Genomic DNA, 18,597 nt, shown 5'->3' on the forward strand with positions numbered 1-18,597 from the left:
AGAAGACAGACAAACTAAGGGTTCTGGAAAGGAGGGGGGTGGGGGTTTGGGAAAGCCTGGCGGTGAGTATTAAGGAGAGCAAATATTGCATGGAGCATTGGGTGTGGTGCATAAACAATGAATCTTGGAACACTGAAAAATAAAATAATAAAATAAAATAAATAAAAAATAAACCCATTTATAAAAAGAAGACAGAGACAAATTAAGCCGGACACAGAGAGCACTTTCAAGGATGGAGAGATCACCGTGCAGTGAAGCACAACAGAGCAATAGGAAAACCACAGGAGGAAGAATAATGGCAAAAAAAAAGGTAGCCACAGAAGGTGCAATGAGTAGGGCTAAAGACTTTGGGACCCGAGGAGAAAAATCTCTACATTCAGGTAATGTGCCCATTAGTAACCACAGGCTACGTGTACTGGGAATTCTCCATCATCAATCCCTGAATCCTTCCGTTGCCATATTTACCATTTGTCCTCTTGAAAATGGTGGTCTCTGAGCCAGGAGCAGCAGCAGAAAGGCTAGGGAATGTGAGCACTGGAGAATTCATGCCAACATCTCGGACTGGAGGGGAAGCATTGGAGTCTAGGATGTAAAGACAATAAAAATTTTCCGCAACCCTGGAATCACCACTAACCAAACCCAAGCACAGCCTAGTTGTCACCAGCAGAGACCTAAGGCAGCGTGGTTGGTCCTCATTACACCCCAACTGTGACGGTAAGCAACAGCAAACAAATCCCTTAGTTTGGAACAAGAACATGTCCCTTTAATGGAAGCGAGCTCCATGAGAAGCGACTTCTGGTTTGAAAGATTATTAGGAGCATTTTTCTAGCCTGCGTTTTGAATATAATTATGTGTGCAATTTTTAGTACACTGCCTTGTAACTAAACCTATGATGCAGAGAACAAAGGCAAAAGGAAATGTACATAAAGTTAAATTTCCTTATAACCTGCAGTCCACTGATACACATTTGAGGCAGGCAGAATAAGACATTATAGGAACCCCAACTGTCTTAAACTTAATGACCTACTAGAGGGAAAAACAGTCTTAGCTTGACAAAAGCCAGGTCTCCAGGATCTCATGAGTCTTCTTTAGCATATTAAAGTCCTTTTGGAAACTTCCCTTTGCCCGTAGCTCTCCCAATTCCAAACTATATAATCTATGGCTCCTCACAGCCCCAGTGCCGCTCTTTCTGCCCACTGGTCCTGTCCCCGTGCTATCATAAGAACACCTTTTTGCACTGAAAATGTCTCAAGAATTCTTTCTTGAGCTCTGAACTCCAATATTTCCACATCAATATGTGTAGTATATGTGTCAAAAATACGGAATCAAAGTATGAATGGACTTGTGGGCAATTAAACTAGCATTCCCCTTTTTTTTTTTTTTAAAGATTTATTTATTTATTTATTTGACAGACAGAGATCTCAAGCAGACAGAGAGGCAGACAGAGAGAGAGAGGAGGAAGCAGGCTCCCTGCTGAGCAGAGAGCCCGATGCGGGTCTCCATCCCAGGACCCTGGGTTCATGACCTGAACCAAAGGCAGAGGCTTTAACCCACTGAGCCACGCAAGCGCCCCCAATCATCATTCTGATGAGTTAGTGATGGGAAAAATGTAGCCAGATGAGAAGGGTAGAGACAGAAGGCACAGCAGGTTAGAGACATCCTCTTGGAAACCAGGCAGCAATCCTACAGTGAAAGAATTGGAAAATATCAGAGAAGGCAAGAAATCCTGCTCAGGAGGTGGCCTAGAACCAGATCTCCAGCTCAGGCCACTGTGGTGGGTAAGGAGAGGGCACAGTGTCGGAGTCACTGGGGCTGAGCCCTGGCTGGGGTCATGGGGACACAGTGACGGAGGAAAGCTGGGCCAGGAGGGCAGAGTGGGGAGTTATAACTGAACACTACAACCATCACGGCTCCCCAGGGGGAGCCAGGCATTCACCTATTTATGGCTGAGCAGTTACTATGGGACACAGTTCACGTGACACTTTCTCATCTAATGGCCACAACACAGGATCTTGGAAGTGTCACCTTCATTTGACAAGTGAGGTCAGTGCCTAATTGGTGAAAGTCTAGCAGGACCAGGGGGAAAAGCTAAGGATTAACATGCCCCAGGAAGAGCAGGCAGGAACGTGTCTGAAAGCTCATCTTTAGAGAATCTTGAGAAGAAATGGCTCCTACTGAAATAAAATTGAAAATAGGGTCCTGGGGGTGAGAGAAGATGGCTAATTAAAAAAAGAAAAGAATAAGTTGAAATGAGTGTGTCAAGATGGAGGGCAACAGTACTAACATTCAGACTGAAGCTAGGCGAAGGGGGCTGGATGAAGGACATTGAGAAGAGAGGGAGAGAGCAGGCAAGGCAGTATCTGGAAGGGCAGACGCGGAGGGGAGGGGTGGGGAGGAGATGACAGCCACTGGGAATAAAGGGAGCTATCATCCCCCTGCTTTCCACAACCAGCATTGCCTGCGGGACGGGAATGGTTTCCACTCAGCTGAGCTCCCCTCCAATCAGGGAATGGGAATCTGGAAGGCAAGCGATATACCGAGACAGAGGCTGGTGAGGAGGAAGGCCAGCAGCTGGAAATAAAAACATCCAGTTCGAATCCTGGGTCTTAGCTGGTTAATGTCTCAATCTCAAAGTTTTCCCACATTGAAATATGAAAGGAAAACCTCCCTTACCTCAGATGAAACAGTTTGGAAAATTGTTTGAAAACTCGTGGTAAATTTTAAAGCACTCCACAAGTACAAGGAATAGATATTAACTCACAAGCTATTAACTATTGAGCGATGCATACCGTGTCAGGCACTTATAAATTATTGCACTTAAGGCTTAATTACCATATTACCATATAAGATACATATGATTGTCCATAAGATACATATGATTATTGTCCTCACCTTGAAGATGAGGAAAGTAAGGCTTCAGTACCTGGGGACTTCAAACACCTTGCCCAAGGCAAGCAACTTGTACCCGCAAACTCAGAATCTGGGGCCTGAGCCAGCTGGTACCCTCATTCCCACCCTCTCACCCAAGGTTGTAGATTGAAACAACTCTGATTTCACCAGGACCCTAAGGAGTGTGGAAGAGGGAAGATCCCTTCCACCACAGACATCCTGGCCACTGCCCCTCTGGCATGGTCCCCCTGCCCTTCCTACCTTGGAGGAGCGGTTGCTTGTTTCCAGGGTCCTCCTGGTGGGTGGAGGAGGGGCTGAGGCTGGCTTTGCTCCCCCTGCCATCCAACTGCTGCTCCAGCCTCAATCTCAGACAGCTGTTCACCTGGATGCTTTGCTCCAGCTGCCCTCGCAAAGCTCGGATCTCTGCCACCAGGTGGCTCAGCTCACTGCTCAAAGGGACCTGGAGACAGGCTTCCCAGGTGGGAGCTGAAAGAAGAGAGAGAGAAGGGGTGTGGTGGCTCAGATCCAAGCTTTTCCAAGCATTTGTCAGAACACTCCTCAGGCATTCCTTTCTACTCGGGACCCTGCTGTCCTCTTAGGGCCCCAGGAGGCAAGGCATTTGGGATGGAGCTGCCTCCTTTTGCTGCGTGGGTCTCCCACTCACTGAGCGAGATACCACACACTGGAACTGCCTCGAGGCTCATGTGACCCGCCTGCATCTGGAGAGCCTTCCATGAGCAGGTGGGGTCAAAGCCTATTATTATTTGACTTCCACCCATTGAGAAGAGAGGGAGAGAGCAGGCAAGTCACCCTAGTCCTACAGGCCAGAGAGCAGGGTCTTCAGAGATAGGGCAGTTCAGCACTGGGCTAGAGAAGTCCTGGGGATTTGGGAGGAGGAAAGCTGATGCCTCGGTGCTCAGGAGTCACAGCAGAAAGGAGGAGGAGGTCACCAGGGAGAGGAGAGGAGGCACCAGGCCTTTCGCAGCATGGAGGAACGGGAGTCTCTCTAGAGGCCAGGGGTCACAACTCACTGAACTAGTCTACTTCACCACGTTTTTGCTTTGTTTTGTTTTGTTTTGTTTTAAATCTCTGTTTGCTATCACAGTCTGTTTCTTTGTACTAGGGATGAAGACAGCTAAGAAATATTCTACTAAACCACATATCTTATCTGAAAGCTTGAAGCCAAATAGATTTCAAAAAGTAGAATTTGTTTTGGTGTTTAGGAAGGCCATAGGATCCGTACGCCATCTCTCATGTAGCCCACATACCAGGTTGCCTCTGGGCCACAGGCCTTTAGGCAAATACATTCATATTTCCATGACGAGCCGGGTGAACATTACCACTGAGTGGGGTTAAGTCAAGTCTGTGGATACCACTTTGGTCACTTCAGACAGGTTTTGTGACCAAATGAGTATGTGAAAGAGCTACCACAAGAATTCATGGTTCTCATGGGATTATAGAATTAAGGATAAGAATCTATGGGGTTTCAGAGATAGGAGCTTTAAAATGACTCCTAAAACAACTATAAGAAGGGAAAAAGGCATGAAAGAGGATGTAGTCAGGATGAAGGGATTCTTTTTCCTCTGTCGTATAAAAACAAAATTGAAAGGAAAAAAAAAAAATCCAACTAAATTTACAAATGAAAAACTGTTCCCAAGAAGTTCGTAGAGAAAGGCTTCTCCAAGCTGTTACCACAAGTTATAAGGGATAAGAGTTTACTATGAGAAATTTTCTGGAAACATCCCATATTTTCTATTTTTACTCATTTGCATTATGTTTTTATAATCACCATAGTAACCAAATACTGCTAGAGCATCTTATAAGGAGGCCGGAGGTCTCCTTATAAGGCGGGAGGCAACTCTCCCTGAGAAGTCCTCATGGGGCACCTGCAGTCTATGGTTAGTATCTACCAACCCCAAAGCTCCATGAAGCTCCTTCCTATCTTTCTTTCCCTATATCCAAATCCTCACAAAGTTTTGCTTCTTTCTAAAAATGTTGTCTTCTATCCATTCCTCTTTATCTTCCCAACGGCACCTTAGATCAGACTCTCCTCATGTAAATACCCCATAACCACACCCATTCAGTGGGTTTCCCTTATTTGAGTGTCTCCCGACTGCCGTGTGTCCCACTAGTCTGAGAGTTCTGTTCCCATCAAGTATCTGTTTTGTTTGGGAAAACGTACTTACTCATTTTCCATGGCCCACTCTGTAGAATGTAAACTTCCATGGTACTTCATAGCTCCTCTATAAACCAGCAACCATCTCAACTGACCGGACTTCTCACACTCCCTGATACAAAGCTCTCCAAGGGGAAGGCTGGACCCGGTGCTCCCCGGAGTTCCGGGAGCTAGTCTCTCAGCCTGCGGTGCCCCTGATACTTCTTCAAGTTCTGGTTCACCTTCTCATCAGCAAGTTAGGAAATCCAATCAGTCTTTATGAAAATTCAAATTTGGCTGAATATTGAAAATTCTGTATTGCTTAAGGAATTTTTTAACAGATCATTAAAAAAATTAGAATTGAAAGGCCTAAACATCCCATCCAAAGCAAGAGCTGTTTCTATGGGATCCTTGACAAGTCATCCCTTTCTATTTAAAGGGGCTTGGATGGGAGACTTATTCCTTCACAAACTAACAATTCCATCCCTCGAAATCTCTAGTGGTCAGGAAGGCATAAGAATGATGTAAGTCCAAATTCTACAGCCCTTTATTCTTTGATGACCCTTGTTCAGACCTCTAAAGAGATGCCAAACACAACAGCTCTTTTTCACCTGATAGTTCTTCAAATATTTAAAACCAGGTCTCATCTCCTTGTGATCTTGTCCAGGCTGAAAATTGTTGTTTCTCTGACAGTTCAAGATTTCTGGTCACCCAGCATGGTGGCTCCTGTCTTCACTTTGCTCCCTGGTTTGCCAAAGTCCCTTTTACAAGGTGGTGTCCCACAATCTTAACAATATTTCTGATACGGTCTCTCACCCTACTGTGGTCTCAGGTTGAACTGGTTTTTGTAGCAACCTTTGCCTACAAGTTCCTTGTCCCAGCGGGTTTCTAAGTAACTCCCTATTCTCAAGTCCATGAATGGCTAGAGAGCCAGACCTTCTGATCCTGTACCTCTGATATTTTTAATCAAGCTCAGGGTTTCTTTTTATCTTTTCTAAATTTCTTTTATTTTTTTAAAGATTTTATTGATTTATTTGACAGAGATCACAAGCAGGCAGAGAGGCAGGCAGAGAGAGAGGTGGAAGCAGGCTCTCCGCTGAGCAGAGAACCTGATGTGGGCTCGATCCCAGGACCCTGACATCATGACTTGAGCTGAAAGCAGAGGCTTCACCCCCTGAGACACCTACGTGCCCCAATCTTTTCTAAATTTCATCATATTGACATCAGTACTCTGTTCCAGCCTGGTTGGAGTTACTAACTTGATGTTCACAATACCCTCCCCAATTTGAACAACAATGGAGAAATAGAAGAAGATTCTCCAACATGAGATCAGTATTTTAGCAGGTGGCAAAAAGTCCTCAATAAAACAGTTTAAAATTTAAATCCAGGCTTGGAATTTAGATCCTAACAGAGGTATTTCTGTAGATGTTGTGCATCTTTTAACTTTCTCCCTGGGGAACGCGTCAGGGTAGGAGCAGAGGGCCCGCCATACTGGCTGCATGGGGGCAATATGTATAACTCAAAATATTCAAGAGCTTCTCACATGATGGTGCCATCAGGACAGTTCTTTGAATTTTTTTTTAAGTCCCTATATAACCTGGACTTTGCTCAACTTTTCTCTGGCCACCTAGGCAGGCAGAGTTGGACTCTTATCTAACTACTTTTAAGGATGTCTTGGATGGATCTTGCACATGTCACCAACCTCTGGGCTTTACATGAGAGAACAACTTTGTTCTTACTGGGAGCCCCAGACCTGGCCGAGGCAGAACTCTGTAGCTTTCCAGAGCTCTATGACTCCCAGGGTAAGGACCTCTTCAGAATCCTAAGTAAGGGCAGGGAGCTCACTGGGGAGGGGAGAGGGAGAACACATACCTTTCAGCCCTTTCTTGGAATTGCCATAAAGCGCCTCGTAGATCTGTAGCTCCGACTGGAGGGACTGGAAGAGCTGCTGTTTCTCCTCACACTGCTGCTGCAGGAGGGTGAGCTTGTGCTGCAGCCTGCACAGGGGGGAGGCAAGGGCCCGCTGAGCGCCTGGCGCTCCCCTGCCACCTGCTGTCAGCCAGCCTTCGCATCATGGGGCTTTAGCCCTAGATGTCAACCCAGGGGTCGTGAAGACCATTACTTTCACTTTACGGATGTGGAAACAGAGGCTCTGAGAGGTGAAGTAACTTTGCTTGATATCATGCCATTAGCTACATTAGTTGGGAAGTAACTTTGCTTGATGTCATGCCATTAGCTACATTAGTTGGGAGCAGACACACAAGCTCCGTATTCTTCCTGCCCCTATGGTGCTCTATTCCTGGTGATAGGCAGTCATAGGGTTTATGTCGGGGATGCGCATGATGACTGGTGGGGATGCTTCCTACGTTACAGTGAGACCAATATCCTTAAACTAACAGGAAGGATGAGAACATTTTTTTTCTCCAGGATCTGATACGCTGAACCCCCCCCCCCTTTTTTTTAAAGACGGATCTGAGAGAGACAGAGATCACTTGCCTGCAAGCGGTAGGAGGAGCAGAAGAGGAGGGAGAAGAGGAGGGAAAGAATCCCAAACAGACTCCAAGCTGAGCGCCAAACCCAGTGCAGGGCTCATTCTCATGACCCCAAGATAATGACCCGAGCCAAAATCAACAGCTGGACACTTAACCAACTGAGCCACCCAGGTGCCCCTCGTATGCTGAAGCCTTCTAAAATAAGGTTTTTCTCTCCCAACTTTGGAGTGAAAAGGCATTCTCAGAGAAGTCCTTCCTTCTGCTCAAACTCATCCATAAATCAGGAATAGCAGAGGGGAAACTGAGGGCCCCCAAAGGCTCCAATACCTGTCTTGTCAATATCCCATTAAATCTGAAAACAGGGCCCCCTTCCTTCTTATCAGGCTCCCCCTTACCTGGAGTCTTTCTCCTGGAGGGACAGGCGTTCCTCCTGGAAATGCAAGATCTCCTGTTGCTTCTCCTTCAAGTCTTCCAGAAGCTGCTGCCGTTCCCCCTTTTGGCGCTCCAGCTCCATCTCCAGCTCTTGAAGCCGGGATCGAGAGGACAGCAGGGCCTCTTTCAGGCGTTCCGTCTCCTGGGAGTGCTCTGGGGAGCAGAACACAGGACGACTTACACTGTGGGGGCAGAGGCTGGCAGGACAAGGAGCCCAAGCTCCTCCATCCTGACGGGCAGAACTAAGGCAATGGGAATGCAAGCTGATGCCGCATCTGCTTAGAAAAACAGAGGGTGTCAGCTCATTACATCCACACACCCTGGGGAATGTGGAGTCTCCATCTTTGCAATGCCCTTGATCTTCTGCTTTCACAAGGTCTACCCTGCTATTAGAGAAAACGCTGAGGTTTCTTTCTTTCCTCCTTTCCTTCCTTCCTTCTTGCCTTCATTCCTTCTTCCCTTCCTTCCTTCCTTCCTCCCTTTTCTTTGAGAATTTATTTATTTATCTGAAAGAGAGAGACAGAGCAGGAGCAGCAGGGAGGAAGCAGAGGGAGAGGAAGAAGCAGACTCCTCTCCCTGCTGAGCAGGGGGCTCCATCCCAGGACCCTGGGTTCATGATCTGAGCCAAAGGCAGGTGCTTAACCAACTGAGCCACCCAGGTGCCCCCAAAGCTGTGGTTTCTTTCTTTTTCTTTTTTTCCAAAGATTCTATATATTTATTTGACAGACAGAGATCACAAGTAGGCAGAGAGGCAGGCAGAGAGAAAGGGGGAAGCAGGCTCCCGAGGAGCAGAGAGCGGGGGATCATGACCTGAGCTGAAGGCAGAGGTCTTAACCCACTGAGCCACCCAGGTGCCCCAAACGCTGTGGTTTCTAATGCTCACTATTTTCTAAGTTCACACACCCTCTGTGTGATAATCCTTTCTTTAATTTTGCCAAAGAGCAGCATCAAGATTTCTTGTCTATAGTTTTTAGAATATATTATATTCGTCAATTTGAAAATGGGGACATCTGTCCTTTTCTGGGCTTGTGGAATCTCAATAACTTGCATGATTTCCCAGACACTAAGGACAGGGGCTCTGAGAACCAGGCTGCAGGAGCTGTCAGTCTACCAGGGGGAAGTCCCTGGGCCTGGCCCACTGTGCTTTTCCACATCTTAGTGACTTCTCCCCACTGAGGTCTGTGCTAGCCTGTCCCGGCATGCAAAGATGGTTTAGCAGTTACGTCTTCTCTCTTCTCTGTTATGTCTCGTTACTTCCCCATCAGTGACCTCTCCCTCACATCTTCCTGCTCTGAAGAGGCAGATTTAAAAACAACACTTGCTATCTCTTCCTGTTCCACAACATTCTGGGCTTAATCCTTTAGGAAAGTATTAGTCTTTCATGACTATTCAATAAATATTTGCAGATAAATATAATTTTTATTGACCATATATTGATTTGATCAAGTCAATTGACACTAAGGTTAGCTGCCCCCCAGTCACAGAGGAAATGATGCCCCCCCTCCCTTGGATGTCCATCAAATAGTGTTGGGAATGCTCTGGAGGACATCTGGCTGGTGCTTCCAGGCACAGAGTCCTGAGGATTACTGAGCAGAGAGGAGCCGGAACTGGGTGAGTGAGGGGAAGCAGTGAGGAGACGGGGAGAGACACATGACGCTGCAGTAAAGTCTGGACAGGGAGAACAGACACCTAACTGGTAGCCAGTTCATAACTAATGACTGAGTATCTGAGTATCTGTGGTTTGCACAGAGGTGGTGGGTTTCCTAGAGCTATCTTTGTACCGAGCACCTGGGAGTGTGAAGGCCCACAGTTGGGACCTCTCAGGAAGTAACCCCTTCTAGACTGAGAACCACATGGGACCTTGGGTTGGTGGATCTGGTTAGCTGTTATTTCCACCTTCTCTTGGCTTCAACGGTGATTGGTGTGGCCAGGACGAAAGGGACCGGGAAGGAGCGCAGTGTGTGGCTTTTACCACCCACCTCTAGAAACATGACTCAGCTGAGCCTGAAGGCTCCGGTTTTCTTCCTTAAGGACTCTGTTCTCATTGTAGAGCTGCGGTGTGGGTTCTAGGCCAGGGCTGTAGAAACTGGAGGTAGATCCTGTCCCAGAAAGTGTAAGCAGACACGTTACACATTAGGGTAACAGATGCTTTCCAGAAACTACCCATTCTGTCCCTCCAGAAATACTGTCCCAACCCAGCAGGAGTGTCTGGGTCCCCAAGACCTGGACCCCAAGCATGGCGGGCCAAGTGCCTGCTTTCTGTTCAGGCCCCACCACGTGCCCGAGCTGCAGCTGTTCCAGAGGCTCTTGTCCCCACAGGAGCCACCACAGGGCTGGGGGCAGGACAAGGGCATGTAGAAGGATTGGCGTCCAAGGGACCCAAGCCCGAGAGGAGAGTGTTGGGAGAATGGCCGCCTTGGTGAGTGGCTACGGGAGGGCACCCACTGAGCGGGCTCCACCATGTGCCAATCCCATGACAAGGTGGAGAGGTCAGCAGGCACATATACAAGCAGACTAAGGACGGGCTGGGAAGTCAGACGCCCTGCAGACACGCCTTGTTAGCTCTGCCAGGAGGAAAGTTCTCTCTTAGCTCTAAGTGAGGATAAGAGCACCTGCCCCCCCTGCCTTGCCGGACTGTTCGGAAGGAGCAAGTAGAGATAAGCCCAACACATGCTTTGGAAAGCATGAAGCCCAGCCTCCAGAGGCTCCCCAGTTATGGCAGTATGGGAGGCTCTGGGCCTCTCCTACCGCTCCCACGGGCTGCACAGCTGAGCCGGTGTTCAAGCTGCTCCCGCAGCCGGTCGTTGATGCAGATGGACTCCTCCAGGCGCTGGCGCAGGTTCCGGATCTCTCCAAGATGTTCCTCCAGCAGGTCAGCCCCTGCAGCCATCCCGTCAGGACCGGGGAGAGGTGCGAGATGAGGAATCCTGGTCACCAGGGGGGCCCAGGTGGAAGTGGGGCACAGCCAGTGGCTCCTCAGCAGGATCCCTAAACATCCCCACCCTTCCACCAACTGCATTTTCTCACATGGGCACTCAGGAACACAGCGACTTTGCTTAAAGAGGAAACGGGCTGTCAAACCCAGGAGACCGCGTGAAGCATGCCCCAGGGGCCTCCTCCTACACACAGTTAAGTGTGAGGGAGTTTCAAGACTATTTAATTATTTGAGAGAGAGAGTGCATGAGCAGGTTGGGGGAGGGGGGCACAAGGAGAGGGAGAAGCAGACTTTCCACTGAGCAGGGAGCCCTCGATGTGGGGCTCGATCCAAGGACCCTGAGATCATGACCTGAGCTGAAGGCAGACACTTAACCAGCTGAGCCACCCAGGTGCCCCAAAATATGAGGGAGTTTTAAATGTAAGTGTACGGTGACCAGTGTAACCAGTGAGGGTGAGGGAGTTCCACATGGTTTAGAAAAATAACTGAAGTGTCGGGAAATGTATGGTGAGTTGAGTGTGACTTTCTCCTGAGTGTGTTAGGGAAGACTTCACTCTAGCCTGATATCATTATTCTTATGGATACTTGACGGAATAGTCTTTAACGAGGCATCAAGCCCTTCCTCCAGCCTCAGTGAGGAGGCATAAGGTAGAAGTCCATGGATATAAACTTCCCCTGTGTGGTTAATGACATGAACGTGAGAGCACAAGGTGTGTCTCTGACTTTCCCAATTCCCTGAACAGCACTGAGGCCATGGGCAGGGAGGCTGAAGCAGGGCACTTAGGAAGGCCCAGCACAGATAGGACCCTGTCATTTTACCCCCACTCTGTAAGCCAGGGACTAGAGAAATGAAAAACGCCCCTGCCCAGCTAGGAGACTCTAAATGAGATTTCATTTCACAGACCGACCTGTTGGGCTTTATGTTTTACCTGTGGGTTTGGAGTTAAGCTGACACACAGAGGATCCTGAGGACAGATCGCCTGATACACTCCCTTTCTGAGGCCTCATCACATCCCACTGGCTGCCGCTGCCCAGATAGCTGGGCTTCAGGATTCTGCCCAGTTCTGGGCCGCCCCTCAGTGGAGAGTGGGGCTGGGCGGGGTTGAGATAGTGAGAAGAGCTGGCTTCTAAATGGTTGCTTGGCAATGCAGATGGGGAAGCAGGATGCACGGTGCTGACACCTGGGCAGAAAGAAACCAGAGTGAGGAAGAGAGGATTGGAAGGGAAGGACCAGGAAGGAAGTGTGGGATTGCTAAAAGTGGACACCAAAGGGGACATGTGCGATGTCAGAAATGCCAGTCCATTGTGGAATACCAGTTAGATGAAGACCATAACCTAGAAGCCATAACTTTCACCTCATGTGTTTGCTGGCATGAGACACCAAGAGGCGGAGGATGGACAAAGTATGTGGAAGTCACCAGTGTACACAAAGGAAAAGTCCAGAGGCTGCACTCCTGGCTTCTACTAAAATTCCTCACGATACAGTCCAGGAAAGTTCTGGAAGGAGAACTCAGTCCCAAAGTTGGAGGATATAGCACATTCCTATTCATAGATGTGCTCAATGTTAGCATCCATGGAGGGATGTGGGAACTTTCATTTAACATGAGGCTGATGCTCTCATAGATCTTAGGAAATCATGGGCTTTCCCCTGAGCCAAATCATCTCTGCTTCTATGTGAAAAGAAGTCCAGGCTGTGGGAGAGACAGAGAGAGGTGGGCAAGGCTGTAGTTTAGGATATTCCTATTCAGAAGACTCCTTTTCTTCAGGGATTATCAGCATGGGCAGCATAGTAAGCAGGTAGCTTGACCTAAGCAAAGAGGAAGAGGTCATCATTCCCTCCAACCAAGCCAAACTCCTCTGAGGGGATAATGCAATTGGCTACTTGTCAACTTTTAATCTCCATTTGTAACTGGTTCTCAAACTTATCCACACACTACAGTCACCTCGGAAAATGTAAACAAACACATACTGATGCCTGGACCTCCCAGAGATTTTGCCTTAACTGGGGATACAGCTTGGGCACTGGATGTTTTAAAACCTTCCCAGGTGATTCTCATTGGCAGCAAAGTTTGAGAAGTACCCATCATGGGTCTCTCCTTCCTCAATCTGCAAAATAATAGATGTCCATTAGGATCACTGGGGGATGAAAAATGTCAGCATCTGAATCTTTTTTTTTTTTTTTAAGTAGGCTCCATGCCCAGCATGGAGGCCAAAGTGGGGCTTGAACTCATCACCCTGAGATCAAGACCTGAGCTGAGATCTAGAGTCAGATGCCTAACTCACTGAGAGTCACTGAGCTACCCACTTGACCCTCAACATCTAGATTTTAGTTGGGATTTGTAAAGATGTGATTTTCTGCCTCTTTCACACCCCCTTCCTCCCCAGCCCAACACAAGGCAAAGGGGGAAATCAGGGGTAGTCAACCGCTTACATTTTAACCAAGGCTATAGAAGGTTCCAAGTCTATCAGTAACAGTGATCAGCATTCTCATGTTCCTGGTTGCCCAGGCCACACAACAGAGAGCACATGCCCTAAACCATGCAAAGACGCCAGACAGACTCTAACACAAGGAGATCTTTGCCCCACGCTGCCCCAAGAAGCTGCCATGCACCACTGCCCACGTGGAAGCTTGTTTCCAAGTGGACAAGGAACACTGGTAAGCTGCCATCCCTCAGAGAGGCCTGTGCTTGAGGACAGAAAAGACAGGGCTGTCATCTTGCTCACTAAAGCTGGGGCCATCCAAACTCTGGTCAAGGGCTCAGACTAAGTATGACTTGATCCCATATCAACAGACCCTTTTTCATGCACAGATGTCTCCTATCACTCCTTCTGGACAAAGACAAACTGACAAATGTGGAAAGGTAAAGGAAAAGAAAAGTCAGCTAGAGATCACTCTTGCCATTTTGATATGGGACAAATTTGTTATCCGTCAAATATCAAATTCTAGATCAGAGGTTCTGATGAATTGTCTACTGATCTCTAAAGAGACAGAGAAAAGACTGTTTCAAGGGGCTTCCAGAATTTGTTGAGCTTAGCTCTGAGCAGGATGGTAACAAAACCATCCTAGACAGAAAAGGTATCATGGAAACACAGGACTGGGAGCAGAAGACCTGGACTTAAGCCATCTCTCCCACTGACTAGTAACCTTAAACAAGTAGCTCTACTCCTCTGAGCCTTAGTTCCCTGCCTGGGCTCTACCTATCACACAAGTGGTGTGAGGCTCAGGAAGACCAGGTTTGTGTTGCTGGGTTAGCCTCGACTGCTACACCTGGGTAAAGCTGTGATAAGCAGGAGGCAGTCTTCTAGACATTTCTGCCTGCAAAAATGGGAGCTGTACAAACTCTCCTAAAAGGGGTGTTATCTAATTGGTTCTGGGAATCAAACTGGGACAGAGTAGACTAGAGAGTGTGGTCACTTTCAGGATTGACATAAGAAACAAGCTGGGCTAAATGACGATGGGGACTTCAGTATGAATTCTCAGCTGTGGTCCTAGGTCACTGGACACTGTGACTGGTTTCCCTTACCATCAATCTCTGGCTCATCTGAGCCTTTATTTATTTATTTACTTACTTACTTACTTACTTACTTATTTTTAAGACACACAGAATGTGGTTTTAAGGTAACATCAAACTGATTTCTAAGTTTTTTTTAAGCATTAAAAAAAGAGAGCATTAAGCATTAAGAGAGCATTAAGCATTTAAACATTAAAAAACTAGAAAGCAAATTCCTCATTTGAGGGTTTTTCTTCTTTTTTTTCTAAGCTATAAATGACCCCACCAACAATTTTGACAATGAGTCATACAGCCCAGACATATATTGAAGCCTTTCCAAAAAGATGACCATACAGAGCCTATAACGGTTACGATCAATACGATCAAGGATCTCTGGGAATCAGAGGACAGAATTTACAATCAGGTATCACAGCCTGTGCTTCCAGTCCGAGCCGCCAACCTGTAACCTGTCCCAGGGTAGAAATGAACCCTGTGCCCTAGGAAGTGGGGCTTTGTCACCTCTTCTGAATCCCTCTACTGCTACTACCCTTCACACCCTCAACCTAATGATGTCAGGAGCCGAACTTGATGAAGAGTGTGTTTCACAGCAGGAGACTATCATAGGCATGGAAAGGACTCCCTGGAAATGGCCACTTTGTCTCGCCTATATAGGTAAGGCACAAAAGCTCTCACCCATGCCCTGCCTGCTGACACATCACCGCTGTGTCAGGCTTTCAGGAGACTTGCTGGTATCCCACACTGGCAGCAGCAGTGGGACAGGAGCAGGTCTAGGGCCTGACGCAACGATGAGACACACACACACACACACACACACACACACACACACACACACACCAGAAAAACAACAGTAAAGGTATTTCCCAAAAAAAGCAAGCAGGGCCACTCGCCAGTCCCCTGCTGGCAACGTGCACACCCTAGGTCGTTTTTCAAAACTCCGCCACCAAGCCAAAGCCATGCAGGGCCACATGGGGCAGGGCAGCCTGGCCCAAGCACATGAAGGCCACAGGAAGTGCTCACTTTCTCCCAGTTGTTTCTGCAGCATCTGCAGCTCCTGCTGAGCCTCTGCCAAGGAGACCACGGGGGTCTCACAGCAGCCAAGGAGGGGAGGGCCAGTGGGGCTGAAAGGCAGGAAGCTGGGTGCTGCTGAGGGCAATGGTGCCTGGGGAAGGCTAACCAGCGTGGGTATGGAGGGAAAGTGAAGGCCTAGAAACACAGAGTTGGGAAGAAAGTAGACACGTCATTAGAAAGAAAGGAATGGGGAAAAGATGAAAATGAAACTATGTCTTGCCCTGATGTCTCCTTGGGGGGAGGCTATCATTCAGCATGGTGACAGCCAACAAGGCGAAGGGCCAGGGTTGCCACCCAAAAGCCGGGCTTAGCGGACCCCTCCTCCTTCTTCCTCGCCGGGGGCTTCCGGCATACATACTCTATGCTCATCTTGGAAACAACTGGCTAAAGCAGGCAAGGTGGCATAGCTGTATCCCAGGCAGCTATGAGAGCCTTTCCCAGCTGTCCCAGGCACGGAGGGATCAGGATGTCCGCACGTTAATGTTCCCAATCACCCCTGGGTGGGAGTGGGTCCTTGCCCCTGTGACAAGACTCCCTACACCTGGAACTCCTCTGAGAGTATGAGGGCTCACCCTGAGGAGGGCAGAAGTGGGCTAGGACTGTGGGGAAATGTGCATTCCTCATGTGTGTCATTCAAGTCTCATGGACACAAACCTGAGAATCTCAAATCAACGCATTCATTCACCAAAAGAAAAATCAAGGTCTTGGTAAAGTGACTCAGACACAAGAGCTTGCATGCTGGTCTGGGCATCCAAATCACTTGGGAAAAATTCTTAAGGCGTGCAGTTGCTTCAGGCTCTGTTCTAAGTCATAAACTTTGGGAGGAGGGCTTGGAAACTTGCATTTAAAGTAGATCTCCAACAGATGACCATGATGTAGCCCATCTATGAACAAGTCTTTAGGGACCCTGGGACATTCTGATGTCTGAATCTATCTTCTCTTTCCTAAAAACAGTTATATGGCAGGAAGCCTGTGGAGGGAGCAGAAACCAAGACTGATCTGTGGAGAATGCCTGCCGTGGAAAACAATGAGTACATTCTAATCACATCCCTCGCGCCAGGATGCTGATACACTGTCAGAGAAACACTGCGAGGACTCCCACATTGCCCAGTGACACAGGTCAGGCATCCTTCATGTAGGCATTCTGATTTTAAAACCCCTGGCCTTCTGCTCCGTTTGACCCCAGAGCATTTGCACAGATGTCTACAGCACTAGGCAAACAGGTTTTCCCCATGACTCCCTGGGCCAGCTGCTGCCTACTCTGGCCCAGAAACTTCGAGCCCCAGCTCAGAAAGGGTCAGAAACATCGCCTTCTTAAGATTTTGGCTGATGGGCTCTCAGGAGAAATGGGAGCCACAGAAGGACAGCACTGTGCCTTCTGCGGGCACCTTATGACAAACCACACCGAGGGCAGCCAGCTGGTTGTGGCAAGGGGTAGGAGGCAGGGACAAGGCTTGCCTTCTTCTTGCCATCGCTGGTGTGGGGCTCTAACTGAACAGCACACTCCTGGCAATTAGCTTGGGGCAGCTAAATGAAATATACCCCTCCAACTGGCTGCAGGACAGGCACTACATACGTATCAGGAGCTGCCCAGCTGTTCATAAATCCATGAATGAATGGCTATGTAATGTGAACAGAAGCTTGCAGGATCCTGAAGCATCCCGAGTTGTTGCAGAGGCTTGCCCTGAAGATAAATGGGTAATGCTTCCAGGCTAGCCATGAAGTGACTTTCTTTTTGTTCTGTGGTGACTATAATCATGGGAGAGACCTCTTTTGCCTCTTTGCTCCCCAGAGTGAAATGAAAGAAAGAAATGAAAATGTTTACTTTAAAAGGATTCGCTGACTACTGGTCAAAATTGGTATTCTGATCAAAGTCTACTGCAGATCTCTGATTTGCCTAAAATATTTAGAACCAAGAAAATGCAGACACAATTGGTGGACTAGGAAGGCCTCTTGATTTCATCTAGGATCTGATGCCTAGAAGCCTCTGACAGTGGAAACATTCGTCCCTGAAGAAAAGTCAAACAGGCTGCTGAGGGAGAGGAGACAGCGCTCCCGCTGTGTCGGCTGTCGCATACCTGGATGGGCCTGGTTGGCCTCCTGGGGGGGTTTCTGGGGAGCTGGCAAGCTGATGGGGTTGCTGCTGGGTTCGGCCTTAACCCCCCGAGGTGCACTGGTTGCTGATGGCTTAGAAGACAGTACAGCAGAATGACTCGAATGATGGATGGAATCTACAAAACCCATGAATGAAAGAAAATGTTTGGTGGTCGACAAAGAACTGGAATCTGGCCTTCTATTGAGCCAGGGGTACCAGGGCAGGGCCTGGCTTTCCGGGAAAGCACCAGGCACAAACACTGTGAGCCGTGTTCATTTCCTTGCTTGCAGATAGCTTCTTGAGGGAGGCAAGCCACCTTAGGGGTGAGAGTGGGGCCCAGACCCAGAAACCATGAAAATGGCATTTCCAAATGTACCAGGTGGGAGCGACAGCATCCGTGACTGCTGACAGATACCCAGGGGACAGTAGTTCAGGACATGCCGTGAGCAAGACCTCTGCAGGAGGGAGATGATGTCCCATTTGAAGAAGGAAGTCAGACAGACAGTCTGTGCTCATGAGACAATGGGGAAGAGCCTGCCTGGATGTTCTCGCTCTTCCCACTGTGCTTCCCCTTGGGTCTACCAGCTTGCAAATCCAGTGGAGACCTTGAAACAACCCCTGGAGTCAGGAGCAGAGCAAAGATCCTGAGGCACTGGGGCCTGTACTTGGGGCTTCGTCCCAGGGCCACATTCAGCCTGACACACACCAGGGAGGATCTGCAAGGCCTGGCTAGAGAAACAGGAGGTTACCTGAGTGACCACGCAGAGCCTTCTTCTCTTCGTAGTGTGTGTACTCGCTGGCTACATCCATGTCAGAGCTGGCTTCCAGCTCATCGGACAGGAAGGAGGATCTGCTGGGAGAGCGCTGGGAGTCCGACAAGTCGTGGCTGCTGGAGGGCGTGAGGGACCGGGCGTCCAGCTTGGCTTGCAGGACCTCGATCACTTTCTCCTTCTCCTGCAGCTCTCTGCTGAGCCTAGTGGGGTGGAAGGAGACAATAGGTGAAGCCAAGGGCACTGGCC

The 18,597-nt window shown here is 48.5% G+C and overlaps 1 protein-coding gene across 26 annotated transcripts in view; it reads right to left on the reverse strand.

The window, feature by feature from the left end:
* Positions 1–18,597, reverse strand: part of PDE4DIPP2 (phosphodiesterase 4D interacting protein) — a 212,108-nt gene that overhangs the window by 6,086 nt on the left and 187,425 nt on the right. For 14 of the 26 annotated variants that reach the window (XM_013045059.2, XM_045081841.1, XM_004771016.3 and 11 more), the window contains 10 exons: positions 18,328–18,551; positions 17,562–17,714; positions 15,433–15,618; positions 11,833–12,084; positions 10,717–10,848; positions 9,948–10,067; positions 7,932–8,121; positions 6,917–7,041; positions 3,151–3,375; positions 466–582 (listed from right to left, as the gene is read on the reverse strand). In XM_013045059.2, coding sequence (XP_012900513.1) covers positions 466–582; positions 3,151–3,375; positions 6,917–7,041; positions 7,932–8,121; positions 9,948–10,067; positions 10,717–10,848; positions 11,833–12,084; positions 15,433–15,618; positions 17,562–17,714; positions 18,328–18,551 — 1,724 coding nt within the window. Of the gene's footprint in view, positions 1–465; positions 583–1,564; positions 1,684–3,150; positions 3,376–6,916; positions 7,042–7,931; positions 8,122–9,947; positions 10,068–10,716; positions 10,849–11,832; positions 12,085–15,432; positions 15,619–17,561; positions 17,715–18,327; positions 18,552–18,597 lie in introns of those variants that run through there. The other 12 variants (XM_045081838.1, XM_045081829.1, XM_013045063.2 and 9 more) reach the window with 4 other exon arrangements.

The sequence above is a fragment of the Mustela putorius genome, unplaced genomic scaffold, assembly GCF_011764305.1.
Source record: "Mustela putorius furo isolate JIRA1106 unplaced genomic scaffold, ASM1176430v1.1 tig00000585_pilon_pilon_pilon, whole genome shotgun sequence".
Taxonomy (NCBI): Eukaryota; Metazoa; Chordata; class Mammalia; order Carnivora; family Mustelidae; genus Mustela; species Mustela putorius.